General features: G+C 42.0%; 1 protein-coding gene across 1 annotated transcript; it reads left to right on the forward strand.

Moving 5' to 3' along the window:
* Nucleotides 1-3,803: 3,803 nt before the first annotated feature.
* On the forward strand, nt 3,804-14,856 carry tfap4 (transcription factor AP-4 (activating enhancer binding protein 4)). Its single transcript, XM_005744368.1, has 7 exons — nt 3,804-4,271; nt 7,321-7,486; nt 7,585-7,683; nt 7,800-7,970; nt 8,065-8,214; nt 11,683-11,850; nt 11,934-14,856. Exons 1-7 carry the CDS (start codon nt 4,183-4,185, stop codon nt 12,090-12,092), a joined length of 1,002 nt encoding a protein of 333 aa, XP_005744425.1. The 5' UTR covers nt 3,804-4,182; the 3' UTR covers nt 12,093-14,856.
* Nucleotides 14,857-18,676: the final 3,820 nt, after the last annotated feature.

Genomic DNA, 18,676 nt, shown 5'->3' on the forward strand with positions numbered 1-18,676 from the left:
CTACGTTAAAAACGAAATAAACAGCTGTCATGTCTTGGGAAAATAGAACTAGGTGTCTGGAGAGGCGGTCCGTTTGCAGACCATTGTCAGGATTATTTCTAAGCATTGAAAAGCAAACATAAGCCTTAAAACGCAGCGTGTGTGACAGCTGCTCGTTTAAATAAAGGCTTGTCTACGAGGATGACAGCCTTGTCTGTGGTCGTGGGGTGATATTTTGCATGTTATCCCGACACTGGAAACCCGTCAAAAAAAGTGCAAACACCCAGAGATCCTTAGCCTGAACTGTTCCCGCTGAGGAAAAAACAACGAAGACCACTTGCTTGTGCTGTGCATCAAAAGCGCATAGGTGATTTCTTCCTAAATTCAAAGCGCATCGCTTAATGGCAACGCTGGTCAAGTACAGGGGTTCCTATGGGTGGTCTTGCTTCTCCAAAGAGGGGGCGGGGGTGAAGGGGTGGGAGGGCACCAAGTGGTGGTGGTGGATAGGATAGATAGGGCGGGTTGGCGACGGGATGTGGGGTAGAGGGAGAGGATCGTCTCTAGCTTCTTCGGTGCTTTTCCAGATGCAGAGGTAGGGCTGTTTTTGGTTTCTTTTCGCGCAGTGATCCCCGTGTGTCTTCTGCCTGATTTTTTTTTCTTTCTTTCTTTCTCCTCCCTCTCCGCACTCGGGGAGACGCTGAGTGCTGATGGAAGTCTCCCCCACGACCGTCTGACGCGCACAGACAGCCGCCCGGAGCCCAGCCAGCCCGTCAGGACCAGCCCAGAGTCTGCCAGCTCAGCGCATGCTTACTGCTCCGCCCATCCACCATAGGCAGTCCCAGGCTCCTCTCCAAACTAACCCTCTCTCTCCGTGTCCTCACGGTCATCTCTCCGCCCCTGCTCCCCGCCAACAACAGGCCATCGCGCAGGGTGACACCTCTCTTGTTTACAGTTTAAAATGTTCTCTTCTTCTTCAGTTTTGTCTCTTTGCTCGTATTAGCCACTAACTCAGCCCCGACAGGCTGCTCCGAAAAGACGGAAAACGCCGTTACGTAATTTAAAAGTTCAGTCTCGAGAAGAGCAGGCGATCCTTCTGCAAGACAAACGCACATTTTCACCACACGAGCCAAAACATCCCGTACTTGGCTCGTACACTGCACTGTCGTTAGAAATGTCAGTAATTATAAGGATGCATTACTGTAGCGGTAATTAGACAAAGCTGGTTATAGCAAATGCAGTCTGTGAGGTAATTAACAGACAGATTATCCTTTTTAAAAGCTTAGCTGTGAGCACCATTTTTACCTTAAAGTGTTTATTTTTTTAATTTCATATTTTGATAATCAATGAATCAGTAAACAGAACAGGATTTGCTGCCCCCTCTCCCTTTTTTGTTGTTGGTACACTGTCGCCATAAGTTGTAAGAAAAACACATCAAACATATTTTAAACCTTTATTTGTTTATTTATTTACAAACTTTTCAGTTGCTGCATCTACAGTAGAAATTCACTACATTGCCTAGTTTGTCATATTTGGCTGAATCCTCATATAATTTAGTGCATTCTTCGGGACAAAAGAAAGAAGAAAACAAAACAAAAACAACCCCCTCTTGTTTTTGTCATTTGGATGGAAATTACAGACCAATATTATGATTTGAGCACATAAACAGTGTGAAAATGTCACCAACTGAGCAATTTCACCTTCTGGAACAGTTCCCTGGGCCATTTACTCCTCTTTGAGGTTTCACATAACCCATTTGTTTCTCACAGTAATGGTAAGACTACAATTACACGGTTGAATTTGGGAAACAAAATGTCAGCGTGTTAGATTTTAAAATTTAAATGTCAAAAAAAGAGAAGTGATTGCTTGTCTTGTATTTTGTGGTATCAGCACGTTACAGACAAAGTCAGTGGCACCACAGTGATAGTGTGTGTGTTTGGAATGTAAATAAAGGGTAACCTGGAGTGATGTGGCCAATGCCGAGCTGTAAGTTACTGTAATATATTAGGATTAAAAGCCTTTTATTGTCATTATTACGGAGCCCCCCATGTCCCCTGGGGGGCTCCGTACCATTATAAATGTATAAGTCAGATGCAAAGAAAAAACGAATATCATACAATAATTTGTACAGTAAATGTGAAAAAGTGGTACATAACAACATTACTAAATAACCAATGTAGATAAAAGGGATCTAAGAGGTAATGTGTCATTTCCAAGGTGCAAATATTTTGCTGTATATGTATCAGTGTGTACACCACTGTTTTCTGTCTTTATATATGTTCTAACTTTTAAAGGAATTCACGTTTGTAAAATAACTAGCAGCACAGATACCAACTCAAACAGAAGTCTCTGTCATAATCAATGCAACTTTTTTTTCTAACTTTTTTTCCTGATAGGTTTCTGTCCGGCCCATCTTGTGCCATCTAATGTGTCTGAGTGAGGTGTGCAATATGGCAGTGACTCGCCCTGGGTTTTCCTTCTACCTTCTACAACCACCAGGGGGCGTAAAGTTACCGGGTGGAAGGTGAAATAGCCTCCGGAGCCTTACATTTACTGCGAGAAAATAAAAATAAAAACAGTAATCTAACACTTCTATTAAAAATAAATAAAATGAATAATAAATAAATAAATAATGGGACTGAATGGAGTATTTCTATCATCAGTGTTGTAAAACATTAAAACTCCATCTAGCCTATCTTCATGTTATTGAAAAGTAATAAGCGGGGGCCTAAATAATAATGTCTGTGGAGTTTAAATCGTCTGCTATATCTGGAGGCATTACGATCTGATTCGGGATTCATGAACAAATGAATATTCCAGATAATATAAAGAGGATTCAATGATGATGATGATTCAATATTCAAAGATGAACAATGTAGGCTTTATGAATGAAAGGTAAAGAGGGGGTTTGTTTCTTGGAAGCATTTGTAATTTGGTGAAACGGTGCTAAGACGCACTTGTCCAGAAGAGGGCTGCTTTAAAAATCACTGCCACGGTTTCCAGCACTGATCTCCCACAGATGTATTCCTCTATTCTCCTGTAAACGCCCGACAGCGTGCAGCCGCACCTGTGGGTAATTACTAAAAATGCGCCATCGTGAAAAGATATAAAGCTGCTGCTGCTGCGGCTCAAAATTCCGGATCAAATCCACTGCTCCCGTCCTGTGACTTCACTCCATGCATGCGCCATATAGCCTCTGTTTAACAGATTAGATTAGGTTACTGTAATTTAGCCTCCCGTGCTTCCACTGTGGGTCTGTCACACCCAAAATGGTGAACAACATTAACATTCAGTGTGTGTGTGTGTGTGTGTGTGTGTCCCTAAAAGCCCTCCCCGGTGCGCTGTTGCTGTGCAGCGTTGCCAGCTCGTCAGCTGATCCCTCTTGTTCCCTTATCGCAGCTGTTGGATTGTCCACCCCTGTAGTAGTCCGCTCTTTATTTGCTCATGAGCCCGAGCTGTCACGGTGCACTGACATTTGGGTTATAAAATAAGAATTTAAAATAATGTTGTTGTTGTGTTTTGTTTTTTTAAGCCTATTTATGTTGAAATCATAGCGCCTCTCTACATAAAGTATATTTAAACCGATTCAAGCCATGTGACAGGAAACTATTAATGATTCAGCCCAGCTCTGTGACGGCAGATCTGATCACAGATCAGCTGTAAATGCCCCCCCCCCCAGGTTTAAACATTTCAAGCTCCCTCCGCGGCTCTCCACATGTGTCGGTGTATTTCTGCGCTAAATAGTCCTTTGTTTACGCGCAGTCCTCCCCCCCCCTCTCTCTCTGCGGAAGTAGGCTTTTGGTAGTGCAGTGTGTGACTCCTACCAGCTGTTTCCCGCCTTGAAAGCCATCCGATCAGCTGCGCACACACACACAGACACACACACGGTCATGCAGAGGGAGAAAGCAAAGGGGAGGGAGAAAGAGAGAGAGAGGTAGAGCGCCACACACAACGAGGGAACCCCATCAGCTGGAAGTCGAGTAACATTACAACTCTCAGCAGCCTCAAAGTACTACATTACACGGACGAGGCATTCATATCGCCTCTGTGGATTTAACCCGCATCGGATCACGGGGGATTTTTACCCACTAACGTCATAATTTTTCCCTTTTTATACCACGGAGACTGTTTGCTGCTTTTCTTTTTTTCCCCTTAAAAAACTGCTGGTGGTGGGGAGGGGGGGCACCAAACTGGCGAGAGGCGAGCATGGAGTATTTCATGGTACCAACTCAGAAGGTGCCCTCCTTGCAACATTTCAGGAAAACGGAGAAAGAAGTGATTGGTGGTCTTTGTAGGTGTGTATGCCACGCGCGTTTCACCCGACATGCTGTGCCTGTTATTATTTTTATTGTTGTTATTATTATTATTATTATTATCACCGTCATCATCACTATTATCACCATCAAGTCATCTGCTGAGAGCACCGCGCACTTAGCGATGTCGGTTTTGGGCAACACGCTTGGTCTGATGTGTTATTGTGTACACGACCCTCTCACGCGGAGCTGCGGGCATTAATTAACATCAAACGGCGAGATCAAGGGGCGACCGAGCACGCGGGGGGCTCCCGCTGTGTCCACGGCGTCCTCTGCGTGCTTTTATTTTGCATCTTTGACTGCGAAATCGATGTATTTTGTGGCTAACAAACATAAACCACGTGGTTCCGTGCACACCACGCTGCTACTCGCTCAGCGCATCCCCGACCTACTTGTGCTTAAATAATCCCTCACCCGTGGCCTATGTGTACTTAAATTTACAGGAGAAAGGGAAAGTTGAGCTAGCGGGCGTCGCGGTGTGTGAAGGGGTCTATTTTCGCCTCGCACATTCGTGGGGGTTGACGATTTCGCTCGCAGGGAGCCGAAGTTTATTGTGGGTAGTGCGGCCATGCTTGTGGCTTGTGCAAAAAAGTGATGGAGGTGGGGGGAGTGGATGAGAGAGGGGGTGAGATGGTCTGGCGTTTGTTTCCTGTTTATGGCGCCCTGTTTTCATTCACTCCAAACGTTAAAAAAGCACTGCTGTTGTCTTATTCACCCCTGTTTTAGGCGGCGGTGGTTTAAATGGCGTTTCTGCGCTTCCCGTTGACGCTATCGAGCCGCCTCCACTGCGTCGTTTCATCCCGCACCTCTGCCATGCTGCCTGCCGCATTGTTGTAATGGCGGAGGACACGAAAGTCTGCTCGGAGCGCGAAGGTGGTGTCGGGCACTGTGAGGACGGAGGAAGTGTGTTTGGGGGACGTTAAAATACGTTTCCCGTTGGATTTGTTCGGTAAAAGGAGACATTTGGCTTTTCGCGGGGAGGCAGGAAAATTAAAAGTGGCGTTATTAATAAGGGGGTGTGTGTATGTCGCGGAAGGCCCGTCGATACGTCCGCAGCCCTGTTTGAAGAAGGAGGCGGAGGGATCTGCGACTGTTGCTCCTGCTGCTGGTAGTGACATGGGCAGTCTGGGAAATGTAGTCCGCTTTTCTGCGGGGAATTGGTGCACCGCAAGGAAAGCCGGAACTTTACCCAGACAAACTTTAAATGCTTTTAAAATTTAAAATAAAGCGAAAATTGGCAATTTTTTTCTTTAAACTTTGACTCCGTGAGCACACTCTAAAGTCCTTATCACTCAAATATAACTTAATAAAAACCAGAATGACTAAAATTTGTATCAGTTCTTGTTGTAAAGTCACATTTATTCAGCAATAAAATACACAGTTCGTTATTAATTAGCTTTTTTAAATCCCTCGATCTGTAAAATATAACAGTTTAAAAAAAAAGATGATCACTGTTATAGTTTTATTGTTACATTTTATCTGCACAACAGTTTTAAAACTCATGTCCAGGTTGTTATATTTGAGACATTTTGGCAGTCTTGCTGGAAAAGCAACTTGTGATTATTAATGTATTTGTAGAACTCGTAGAATTTGAAGACAAAGTTAGAAAGGCAAGGTTGAGATGGTTTGGGCATGTGCAGAGGAAGAATAGTGCATAGGTTGGAGATGAAAGATGGACCTCCCAGGTGAGCAGATTGTATACAGAGGGTTGGAGTGACAAGAGAGGTTGCTAAGGGTTGGATGTGATGGAGGCAATCGAAAAATGATGTTGAAGATATTTGTGGAACCATATTTCAATTTGATCAGTTTTAATCAGCCTGTTGGTTGAGCTTTGTTTAGTTTCTTGGGTAATAATTTAAGCCTAAACTCACTCTAATTCAGGCTCTAAAGTGGCCTGTGTTTGTAAAGTTCAGGCTCAGTTGGTCATGTTTTGGCAGTGGATCTGTTTGTTGGATGTGCTGCTGCAGTGCTACACGTGTGTGTGTGTGCGTGTCTGTGTATACACACATAGACACTGCTTTTCTAATCTGCATCTGCACAATTGTTCCCAATGTTTGCACTAAGGCAGCTGAGTCAGTACAGATAAGAGCTTGGTTTCAGAGAGGGTCCCATAGATAGTGTTTGATACTGAGGATGTTAGAGGAAATTCACTTAGAATTCCCCCTCAAACTGAATTTAACCATGTGGAATGCACTGATTCACAGTTTAAATATTGGAATGTTCATAATAAACTATATGCTGCTGCAACATTGACATATCTTCTAACACGTGCTAACAATTCAAATAAACAGAACTTGTGATCTTTCATAGGTTTGTAACAATTTCAGTTATTAGCAATGATACATGTAGTTGCTAGTGAGCTGAAAGGACAAAGCCGCTGTAAATACCTGTGTAATCACAGGAACGGGCCAGTCATTTCTGCTCTTTGGTGGTGATATAAATACACACTTTAAAGAGTCAGCTCACATAAAAACAAAACAAACAAAAAAACAGTTGATGTCAAGGGGAGCAAATGCTGTCAGCTTTTTGCTTTTCCTCCTGTGTCCAGATAATTTCTTATGTAATGCAGTTCTGGTATATGTAAACTTAACTCAGCTGCAGGTTTACTGCATTGGTGAAGAGTGGAGCAAACTGTGCCTTGGCATAAGCTGTTTTTATTGGAACTATTTCTTGGGTATAAAGTAGTTCCAACAAAAACCATCAGGAGAGGCTTGCCTGTGCTTGCAATTAGTTTACTAACTTGACCACTAATAATTTCCCCACACTAAACCTTGAGATGTTTTTGAAGTGAAATGAAGGAAAGTGCTAACGGAAGTACGAGAAGAAAGAGCAAATTGAGGAAATCTGGGCTGACCAAAAAAAAAGATTTGATTAGCATTCGCAGCAACAAGTTTACTTGTGGCCACTGAGTGTGCCATCAGCACCATATTAGTAAATGTTTTTTGTTTTAACACAGATTGGTTTATTTTTAAGTCTTCTTAAACTGTACATTTTCCCTAATAGCTTTCCTGCCTCTCCCTTCTTCCCCTAGCCTGGCCAACATTCCTCTGACCCCAGAAACAGCCCGGGACCAAGAGAGGCGAATCCGTAGAGAGATCGCCAACAGCAACGAGCGTCGGCGTATGCAGAGCATCAATGCTGGATTCCAGTCACTTAAAACACTCATCCCACACAGCGATGGAGAGAAACTCAGCAAGGTGGGTCATAAACAGTGATTTAAATTAGATGATGAGTTAGCTGGAGCTGGAAGGGTCTGAACTTGCTTTCATAACCAAACTGTAATGTTGTTCTTCAGGCTGCCATCCTGCAACAGACGGCAGAGTACATTTTTACTTTGGAGCAGGAGAAGACACGTTTATTGCAGCAGAACAGTCAGCTCAAACGAATCATACAGGTAAACCAGTGCGCTGCCCATGCAGACTGTTTGCAAAGGAGTTAGCTGTCTTTTCACTATCATCAATCTTAGCATTCATCTAAAGCACATCTCACATTTCTGTTTGCGCTCTCTAGGAGTTAAGTGGTTCCTCCCCCAAGAGGAGGCGTGCAGAGGAGAAAGATGAAGGGATTGGCTCACCAGACATCCTGGAGGAGGAGAAAACCGAGGACTTAAAAAGGGAGATGATCGAGTTGAGACAGCAGCTGGAGAAAGAACGTTCAGCCAGGATGAATCTGGAAGAACAGGTGACGACAATAACGCAGTTTCAGGAGTTTGAAATTCCACCGACTGCTGTGGTTTGAACTTTTCAGAAATATTATCCTATTTTTTGCATCTTAGATGCGGTCCATGGATGCCCAGTTGTACCCAGAGAAGCTGAAGGCAATCACCCAGCAGTTCCAGGAGCAGCAGGCCCAACCGCAGAGCCTTGTCCGTCTGCAGCAGCACAAACAGCTGGAGAGGGACCTCACTCCAGCCCACAGCCCACAGGTTGAAACATCTGCATATCACTGACTGATATACTTTAAAGATGTATGCTTTTTACTGATATAGAAAAATCCCCTCTGTTTCAGTGTTTCAAACAACCTAATGAATTTAAACCGTTTTTGACACAGAGGATTAGTAAATCAAATCAAGAGTAAAAATCTGGTCTTTTAGACAAATTTTTAGCTTTGAGGTAAATATTTTTGGATTTGTCGATGGAATGATAGGATAAAAAATTTAGACCTTTTGTCGTCATTGTTCAGCTCAGCGTTTCCTTTCCCCCTCTGTATCTTTGTTCATCCTTTTAACATATACAGAGGCCATGTGCAGCAAGCTCTTGAATTTGACACACAAAAAAGTGTTTATTTTTGGCTCATTAGCCTAAACTCATCAGCCGGCAGGCACCAGATTTCCCCCCCTTCCCCCTCCCTAGCATGTAAATTTTTTATGGACTTTGAGTCAATTATGTCAAAGTGTGTTGCGTTTTCTAAAAATACACACACACACATACGCAGCTAGACTAGTCTCAGAGTCTACCGTAGATTTCACAAAGACATGTGGACAAGGACATGACAGTCCTGTCCATGTCCACAGTTAGAGCTGTCAGCAGCTCAGACAGATTCACAGTGTGTTAAATGAGCCGCTCACACGTCTTTCTGCCGGTGCTGTCTCCAGCCCTGATAGCTGCAGCGTCCTGTTACTGCAGGCTTACCCTAACTGAACATGATGCCAAATCAATCATCGCCTGATGTCTGCCCTATCCGCTCCTTGTGGCAGCTGGGCTTTTGCAGTAAAAGATGATTGACGCCCTTTACATTAGTCATATGACACTTTGTGACTCCATAAGCAGAGCTGTGTAATGTAACCTCAAGTCAATATCAGTATGAATTTGCAGAATTACAGCAACACTGAATTACCCGGGGGGGGGGGGGGGGTCGGCTAATTCAGGTGTGATTTACTGTATTGTTACCATCATGACTACTGAACAGTCTAGGACTGCATTGCATGACTCATTTTAATATTGCATTTTAACTTGTTATCATGTTAACATCTCAAAAAAAATTGTGATAGGGTCATGTTTAGCACTATGCAGCATCTTCTCTGTTTTTTAACAGTCCATAAACATCTGGGAACTGAGGTGATCAGGGGCTAGACTTCTGGGAAAGAATGTTGTCCCATTTTTGTTTGATATAAGAATTTAGCTGCTCAGTAGTCCTATCTCTTCTTTGTCATAGTTTTCATTTCATAATGTCAATTGAGCTCAATTTAGGGTTTTTATATAAAGCACTAAATCACAACAGTCCCCACAAGTCACTTTATACTGTAGGGTAAAGACTCTATAGTATTCGAAAGAAACAATCAAACATACCTCTATGAGCAAGCTCCAAGAAGTTGAACTTAATTCTTCTCAGTATTAATTTTATGTTTTTATAAAATGCTGCAGGCAAGCGTAGATGTTAGGTGATTGAAATGTGAACTATGCGCCAACTTCATCACTACTTGATCAACAAAAAACAAGTGTAAACAATCTGCATTACTTTTGCAAAACACTTGTCACTTGTCTCCTTATGTGTGGAAAGTTCTCACCTGCAAGAGAAGAATACAAATCCAGCAGTGATACTGAGTTGAAGCGCTCTGCCAGTAGTGAATTAGACTGCAGGTCAATGAGTTCAAGCTCAACATCACTGGATCCATTATTCAAACTGCAAGTGAAGGGAGCTGAAATCATGTGCATTTCACTCTCAAGTGTTTTGAAGTCTTCAAATCACCTTGAAAACTCATTATGCAGGGCTCCTAACGTGGACAAGTACCAGCTGAGGGGATCAGCTGATGGTATGGCTTCTTTCACTGTTGACATGTAAGTGAGAATGGTGTTCCCAAATCGGCTTGAAAGAAACTGCAACTTTCTTATGAAACCTTTTTATGAAGCTTTACATTTCATGTGCAAATTGGCCCTGTCTTGCAGTTTGGTATTTAGTTCATTCATTAGTGCAGTCATATAAATAACAAATGTAAGACTGTATTCCGTTCTCCTGAAGAGCGCTCTGAATTATCCTTGCCTTTCTTCACATAAAACTCTTAAATTTTTACTCTCAAGTGCGACACTCTTACCCAAGCTGAGCCACCTGACAGCTGTGTGGTAGCCTATGTCACCATTTTCAGTCTCGCGTCCCTCCAAAAGTAACAAACAGTGCTCTTGCCCACATCAAGTTAAATATTTTAACAATGATATGGTTAATTTTTAGCACCTACTTACACAACACCTCCTGGTGTATAATACAATGCAGAGATACCTATTTCAGTTCTGGGATCATTTCAGTCCCTTTTTCTTGCATCCACTTCAGAAGGCTGACATTTTCCCTGTCAGATTTGATTTTTTTTACTCGGGGTATGCTAGCACAGCACAGTCCACAAAACACTCTTTTATAAACTCCCCAAGAGAAATTGGCTTAATGTTTTTTTTATGATTTGATGAGACTCTTCCATCCCTAGATCTGTAAAGCCTGGTAAAAGGTCTTTGTCGTTTTGTAGCTTTTTTTTTTTTTAGCAAAGGTTAAACTGTCTGTTCCCACTCTGCATAGGTTCTTGTATTTCTCTAACGAAGAGCTAAAAAAATTTAACTAAAATTTTAACTAAAATTAAAATTCTAACTTTTAATTGAGCTTTGGCCGAAAGAGGACTGCAGTCTTTCACTATTATGTTCACATGTGCCTCTTTTTTGAGTGAATGAGCTTCAACATGCATTTCTGGTTAGCATCGTAAACCGTTCACAGACAGTGATTTCTGGAAGTGTTTCTGACCCCATGCAGTGATTTCCATGACAAAATCACATCTGTTTTTAATGCACTGCTGCCCAGGAGCCTGAATATTACAAGTGTTCAGTATTGATTTTTGGGCTTGTCTTCTTTGCGCACAGAGATTTCTCCAGAATCTCAGAATCTTTTGATCATATTTTGTACTGCAGATGATGAAATATTCAAAGTCTTTTTCAGTTTAACATTGAGGAACATTTTTTTGATGATTTTGCAGTTTTCTGCAGATTGGTGATCCTCTGCAAAGACTCTGACCCTCTAACATGCTCTTTAATATACTTAGTCATACTACTGACCTGCTGCAAATTAACCTAATTATTTTAAAATGCTCCTCCAAGTTTTCTTTTTTATAAAACCACTTACTTTTATTATTGCTCCTGTCCCAACTTTTTTGAGGTAGTTTTTGCCATGAAAATCAAAATGACCATAATTGTCTCAGTTTAAACAACTGATATGATATATTCTCTTCTCCTTTGCATTTTACACAGGATCCTAACTTATTTGGAGTTGGGGTTGTATTTTTCTATTACTGCTAACGTTATTTACAAATTTAATATATGTTAATAGTAAACGGTGCAGGTTAAAAATGTGCCTTCAGTGCACTGAGGTTGCAGAAGTGATGACATGAGAATAATAAACGATGATTGCACCTTTCTACCAGGTGTTGGCCCCTGCTACTCCCCCAGCCCCTACACACCACGCTACAGTCATTGTTCCTGCACCTGTCCAGACTCCTCAGTCCCACCATGTTACTGTGGTAACCATGGGCCCAGCATCAGTTATCAACACAGTTTCCACATCTCGACAGAACCTGGATACCATCGTTCAGGTAAGGCACAAAATCCTGCCTCATATCCCACCACTAGAGGGGGGTGTTGTCGCTGACATCTGTTGCCTCTGTGTTTCCCTCAGGCAATCCAGCACATCGAGGGCACCCAGGGGAAGGGTGGCGCCGGGGAGGAAGAGCAGAGGAGGGCGGTCATCGTCACTTCAGGACGTGTCCTCTCTGACGCGGCAGGCTCAGACACAGCCTCAAACAGCGACGGGCCGGACGACTGTTCACTGCCTTGAGTTCATCCCTGACGTCTTACGTACAATACACTCACATGCACGCACACACCTACACACAAGCCCCAAGCGGAGCAGGGCTACGGGAGCCTACAAACTCACAGCGCTGTTGTTCGGTGGAAAAGTCTGCTAGTTAGATTGAAGCACTTGTTTTGTTTTCTTAATCAATACACGTCATGTTGTACCGTGATAGGCAGCCCTTATGGTTTACACTTAGACACTCACACATGCAGCCTCTTCTGTTTTTTTTCCTTTCCTCTGCTTATGTCTAGCGCTGATCCTTCATTCACTCACTTACACAAGCTTTCTTCGTTAAACTATAGAAAGACAAATAGAGCGACTACTTCACTGACTATAAATGCTCTGTTTTACTGGATACTAGAACTTTCGAATGTCAACTAAACATTTTCATTAACTACCAGGACTGTTATCTCTCTGTGCGCCCCTGAAGTCGAAAAAGGAGACAAAGTCAATGAAGAGCCCATTGGTGTGGCGTCAAAACCCTCGCACCAGAGCAATTTTTTTTCCCGCCCCTAAGCTGAACATCCTTTAAACCTTCCTCGGTTCCCGATCCAACTGAGCTGTATGGAGAGACACTGTGAGAAAAAAAAGACTGTCCTAAAGTTCCACCTTTTAGGCTTTGTGTTGAGAGAATGTGTTATTTTACTTTTGTGAAGTCGACCTTTTCATGCTGTGTTTCTCTTAAGAGTCCTCTAACAACAGGTTGATGAGAATTTCAAAGCTGTTTTTCATGGCTGACTGGTGCTCACAGGAAATGAAGCGAAGCTCGAAAAGAGAGTGCACTTACTGGTTCAAAACGCTATTTTATTTTTCTTCTCATGTTGTTTGTTTGTTGCCATTTTTGCTGGGCTGGGATCCCAGTAAACCCACATATCTTGACCCACATGACTTATTCTGTTTACTCGTGGCCTGACCAAAAAAAAAAGTTTTTAAATTTCGCATTTCCTGACATCTTCCCTTTCTGAGTTTAAAAACACATGGCTTTTAAAATAAGCTACTCTTTGGGCCCCTGTTGAGTAACTGTCACATATGTGTCTCTTTTAGTGTTTTGAATCAGCGAGGCTTAGCGGTGCTCCGGACTCTGGTAGTCTGCAGCAGACCCGCTTTTGCCTTGAAATTCTTGCACGTGCAAATATAACTTGAATACAATCACTTGTTTGCTCGATCTTAAGAGCTTGTTCTATTTAGCCCCTTCCAGTGTAGTTTGCTTGTTTGTTTGTTTTTTGTTTGTTTGTTTTGGGATATGTATCAAAGCAGAATATGCTTAAAATATGAGGAAAATGCCCAGTCTATATGCATTTCTTTATATTGAATATTTATCCTTTAGTGCGTTTTCTGTAAAATGTACCATGTTGTTTTTTTTTTGGTTTTTTGGTTTTTTGTACTCATATTTCTGCTTGCATTTTTATTTGTTCTGTTGCCGGGAACTCTTGGTTGACGGACAGATTGACAAAGACATGTAGCGGAGAGAGGCTGCAGCATGCCTTACTAATAGCAGGTGCAGGGAGGCACTGTGAAGCCAGCCTTAACACAGCCCTGGGGTTGAGGGAAGTTTTATTTTTTTATTATTATTATTTTTTCTCTTACCTGCGTCATTTGGTAGCCGCTGGAACCCCTTTTTTGTTTCGAGCTATCAGATCAATCCAGCTGGTTTGTGTTGGAATACTGTATATTCCCAGTCATACTTTGTTTTTATTTTACTATGCTTTTTAAAAAACAGGTTGCATTCATATGGTCCTGAAAGAGTATTCAAAATGCGATTTCTGGTTACTAGTAGATTTTATTATATTTTAGCCCCTTAAAGCCAGTTGATTGGCAAAAATATATATACACACAAATATATATATATGTGTATATATATATATATATATATAGCCACAAAGAGACGTCAGCATTCCATAAATGTCCTTTATCAGTTCATTTTTCAGAAGATTAGTTGCATCTTTGACGCATCCCTCCTCACCCCTTGTGTCAGTGCATAGATGGAGCTTCGAACCGCTGCACAGATAAATCGCGGAATTGCCCTTTAAAGAAAAAACTATTGATGTCAGCTGCACTGCAATAAGCAGAATTAAATGATGGGTTGTTTGCGAGTGCTTCTCTTGATAGGAAAGGGGATTCCTGGATATGGAAAAAAGTTTGCATGCTCTTCTGTTTGTGGAGCTTGCTTTCCTTATTTTTTGCCGTCTGTTTGCATTTGATCACTTTCCCCTAAATCCCAGACATGGTTTATTTCCATCTACGTTTTACGCTGTGGGTCGAGTGTTAGGAAGCATACGCGGACATATCAGGTGGTCGGAGAAGTGGGGTTGGCTTTGAGGGGGTTCCACTAAATAGGGTCAAGATTACAAAGCACTTACTGTACTATATAGGAGTTTGCTTCTTTCTTGTTTTTTTTGTTTTTTTGTTTTTTTATGAAGGAGCATCTCCTCATTTGAAGCTCTTGAAGTTGAGTAAAAACCGCACAGCTGTGTATCCCCCCTTTCCCTCCATGTCCAGTCCTCCTACATCTTGTCCTGTCACATTCTTTTGCAGTTTTTATGCTGTCTTTGTTTATCTGTTGACAAGTCTGAGCTCTCTTCTCATTTTTCCGCTTGTTCTCCTTCCTCTACCCATTTTTTTTATTTTTTTTGTTAGACCCATCAATGGATATGGTCATCAAGAAGCTATTTTTTTTTTTTTTTTTAAAGAGAAACGTTTTGGGGATAAAGAGGCTCGTGCCTTTGTAAAGACAGAATAATAAAGTTTGTACTTTGTTTTGTAAACACTGGGCTTTCTGTGTGTCTTTTCTGTTTCTCTGGTAACAGTTATTCTAACACAAATAGTGACATAACCAGCTGAATTTGATTCATTTCCAGTTCTGTTTGGCTGTTACTCAAGCAGTCGAGTTGATGCACAAGTGTCTGTTCCTGATTGGTGGATGGGCTGTTCAAGCCTCCCTCCCTCCCCTGCTCAGTTGCTCATGGCTAAATTAAGACTGACCACCTTCTCTGTAACAGTTAAAATTTACACCAGGGACGGTAGACTGCATCTCCCGTTGTCATCCTGTCTCTTGCCTCTTGTTCACACGCTCGCACATCTTGTAGAGATACTGCTGGTTTTGGTGTCTGGGGTCAGCTGTTCGTGTCATATCAGGATGTTCTCAGTCATTTAGTTAATAACCAAAATCAGGAACGTCTACAACAAAAGTTGAATGTGGTATTTACTTCAAATGTCATTGACACGTTGAGAGCATGGGTACACCCTAGATCAGGGGTGTCAAACATAAGGCCTGGGGGCCAGAATCAGTCCGGCAAAGTCTCCAATTCAGCCCCACCTGCTGTGGAAAATGTGACGGGCATAAATTTGGCTGTTTTCTGTGGTCCCCTGCTCACCCACTGAGCCTAACTGACACCCATATGAAGAAACAGAAGACTTGGATTAGGTGACTCTTTCTCACTTATTGTTTAGATATGAAAGTTGCTGTGTAATTTCTCATATTATAAAGTCTGTAAATGTCCTCATACTCTCCTCCTGTGCCTCAGGTCACCAGCTAGACTTCCTCAGACTCCTCTGATGGCATCATCATCCTCCCAGATTGCTTTGACAAGCTGGTTTCGGCCAAGCCAAAAGTAAAACAGGAGGAAGAGGAGGGTTTCCAGCACGAACTTGTGCAAGGATGCCCTCCGAGAGAGAGGCAAGAGTTGACAGAGGACATTTACCGGCAAACACTGGGCCTCCACCCATCACTCGAATCAACACCACCATGGACCAGGTGCTGTGTGCCTCACAATCTGTGGATGATGTGACGTTGTTCTCCCTGGGAATCAGGGCTCCTATTTTCTGGACCCCAGCTTCTCCCACCAGCCTCCTTTAATCACCAAAAAGTCCAAAGGGAGAAGCTTTATAAATGAGCTTAGGTTATAAATGCTTTGGTGTGAGAAATTAGTGCAATCTGTTACCAAGCAAATACAGCGTCAGTATCTGCGATACTAAGTACCGGTACTTTTCACTAATACAGACACTTTATGTAAGGGAGAGCGACGTGCTCAATCTGCATACTTTTTAATCACGACTAAAGATGCAATTTTTATGATTGTGAATTAGTTAACACAACAAAACACACCTTCCACAGTTTTTCTAATGGAGTATAAAACTGAAAATTAAAACTGCTTAAGGGCTAAAAATGTTCTGAAAAGCCAGCACACATGTATCATGGTGTTATAAAGCTATCTGGATACTTTAGGGGGTTACGGGGTCAAAGCCCAGTAAAAAGAACAAGAAGCGCATATTTAAGATTTCTTGCATACTGTTATTTCAGACATTGAGATGTGGAATGTGCACAAAACTGTCCAAACAGATCACTTTTCAGATGCAGGTAGGGTTTTCTTTACTGCTTTTCAGGTGACACCTGCACGGCAGTTCGAGGGTTTTAGAGACAAGTTGTGTTTTTTGTGGTTTTAGAGCAGTTAGAATGGAAAACATCCGCGCCACCTATCATCATCTTTGCCAACCTGCATTTCTACTCATTCTGATTTAACCGTCAACTGCAAGCTAGAAAATGTCATCAAACTGTTACTTAAATGACTTATTTAGGGTGAGAAGAAATAAAAGCATAAGGAATGAATAAAGGAGGAGTCGAGAGCATGGGTAGAGGAGGGAGAGGTAAAAATTAAAGAGTTGGACAAAAGATGAAGGAGGAGGAGAAGGCTACACTTGTCCAAGCTTAACTTCTTTTAGGAAAAACTTGAAACGCGCTTTTTCTCTTCAGAGTTTCTGCAGAATTTATCCCATGCTTGAAGGTTTTTCATCTCAGCGATCATATCTGAATTCTGATCAAGTATCTTACACCGTCTTCTACTGCTCTTCATATTTCTCTTTCTGTAATTTCTTTGTCTTCATTCACGTTTTTGTTCATTTCTTCTTCCATGTCTTTTGGTTTCCATCTGTCGTTGCTTCTCCTCCTCCGTTTCAGTGTTTTCTCTTCTGTACTCTGTTTTATACTCCTTGCAAATGCACATTTTTGCTCACCATTTCGTGGATACTACACTACATCACTTTGCATACTTTCTCCAAGTTTTACTTCTTTTCCTCAATTTCAATATTTCAAAATATAAAATACTTGCAGTGCCCCATATTTTGTCTCAAAGTCTTGGATAATATGCTGCAACCCTAAAGTCAAAGTCCTGTGCTATTGCATATGTGCATAGTGGTTTGAAATTTTTTCAGCCTTTCGCTTGCAAAGCAATTAGGAAAACAAAACAAGAGCACATGCAGTAGTTTTACTCACAAGCCCTTGAGTAGCCAGTGGCAAAACTGGACAATGTGCTAGTGAAGGAAACAATGAAGGAGTGCTGCAGCAGCTGGCAGCAACCAAAAACCCTCTTGAGAGATGTCAAGAGACATCTGCAGACATCTGGGTTCCTCTATGCTCCATCAAAAACTCCAAGGACGGCCCCCTGGTCAATAACTTTAGCCAGCGTACACAAATATCTCTCAGTCCAATCACATTATGAAGCCCGTTAAAAAACACTAGAACCACCAAAGTGGGTCATTTTGGCCCTTTTGCATTTTAAAAATCACATAACTCGGTTAAAATTAAAAAAAATATTGTCTTTTCCTAAAAATCGGATCACAGTATTCATCAAATAGTGAATCTTGGGGTGTGTGGGATTGAAAAGCCCATTGTTCATCAGTGCTGTTGGTTTCAGTCATTGTGCAAATGTACTGTTTATAAGTTTGGGGAAACCTGCAGTCAGCTGAGACTGAAGAAGTCACCTGGATGAGTGATGAAATGTTTCCAGATTAACAGAATCAACTTTTTGGGAAACCATAGCCCCCAACTACTCCCCAGCACCAGTGAACTATCTGAGGATTAATGCTGTTTTCCGCTCTAAAATGAACACGCTGTAATGTTTGGACATGCTTCCCGAGTCATTTGGAAAAGGCATGCTTGGGTAGGAAACTTCTGCCATATTTGGGGATTAATTTACAGTGGAGATGTTGATTCCTGAGGAATTGTGAGATTATGTTCGCCACACTACATCTGCCTGAGTGTGATAAAGCAGTAATCCGCCCAGCCTTTAGCTGTGCCAGGGATTCAAGTCTGACTCAGGGGTCCTCATGCTTCCGACATACCCTCTCTGCAGCTCTCTCATCCCCTCACACTCTCTTTTGGTGATTACTTTAACCAATACGGCAGCCAAGTAAGTCTTCCTTACCAGAGTAAGAGTCTGACAGTTCCCTTCAATGCTTCAGTGCAGCACATTTAAGCCTACTAAATCTAGAAATTCATGGAGATGGGTTAGTAAAGCTGTTACAGTCATCATTTTCTTTTGTTTCAAATTTGATAATGCTTTAGTTAAATAAGAGGAAGACAGTCTCTTTAGACACAGCTGTACTATTCATTCAAATTGCAGCAAATACTCCAGCTCTTGGCTGACACAGCTTTGTTATTTGGTTTAGACAAGCAAACTGCAGTTCCTTAATTAGTGAACTTCCTGGGAGAGGTGCTAGTCTCGTAATTATGGTGTTTTGGTCGGATCATAGCAGAGCAGCACCTATATTTTTTCCCTGTTTGCAGCTTT

Source organism: Pundamilia nyererei, unplaced genomic scaffold (assembly GCF_000239375.1).
Source record: "Pundamilia nyererei isolate P.nyererei 1_Seehausen unplaced genomic scaffold, PunNye1.0 scaffold00142, whole genome shotgun sequence".
Lineage (NCBI taxonomy): Eukaryota > Metazoa > Chordata > Actinopteri > Cichliformes > Cichlidae > Pundamilia > Pundamilia nyererei.

Coding starts and splice junctions, on each gene's coding strand:
- tfap4 (XM_005744368.1), top strand. CDS start 4,183: ATGGAGTATTTCATGGTACCAACTCAGAAGGTGCCCTCCTTGCAACAT. Junction 4,272..7,320: donor GTGATTGGTGGTCTTTGTAG/GTGTGTATGCCA, acceptor TTCTTCCCCTAG/CCTGGCCAACATTCCTCTGA. Junction 11,851..11,933: donor ACCTGGATACCATCGTTCAG/GTAAGGCACAAA, acceptor TGTTTCCCTCAG/GCAATCCAGCACATCGAGGG.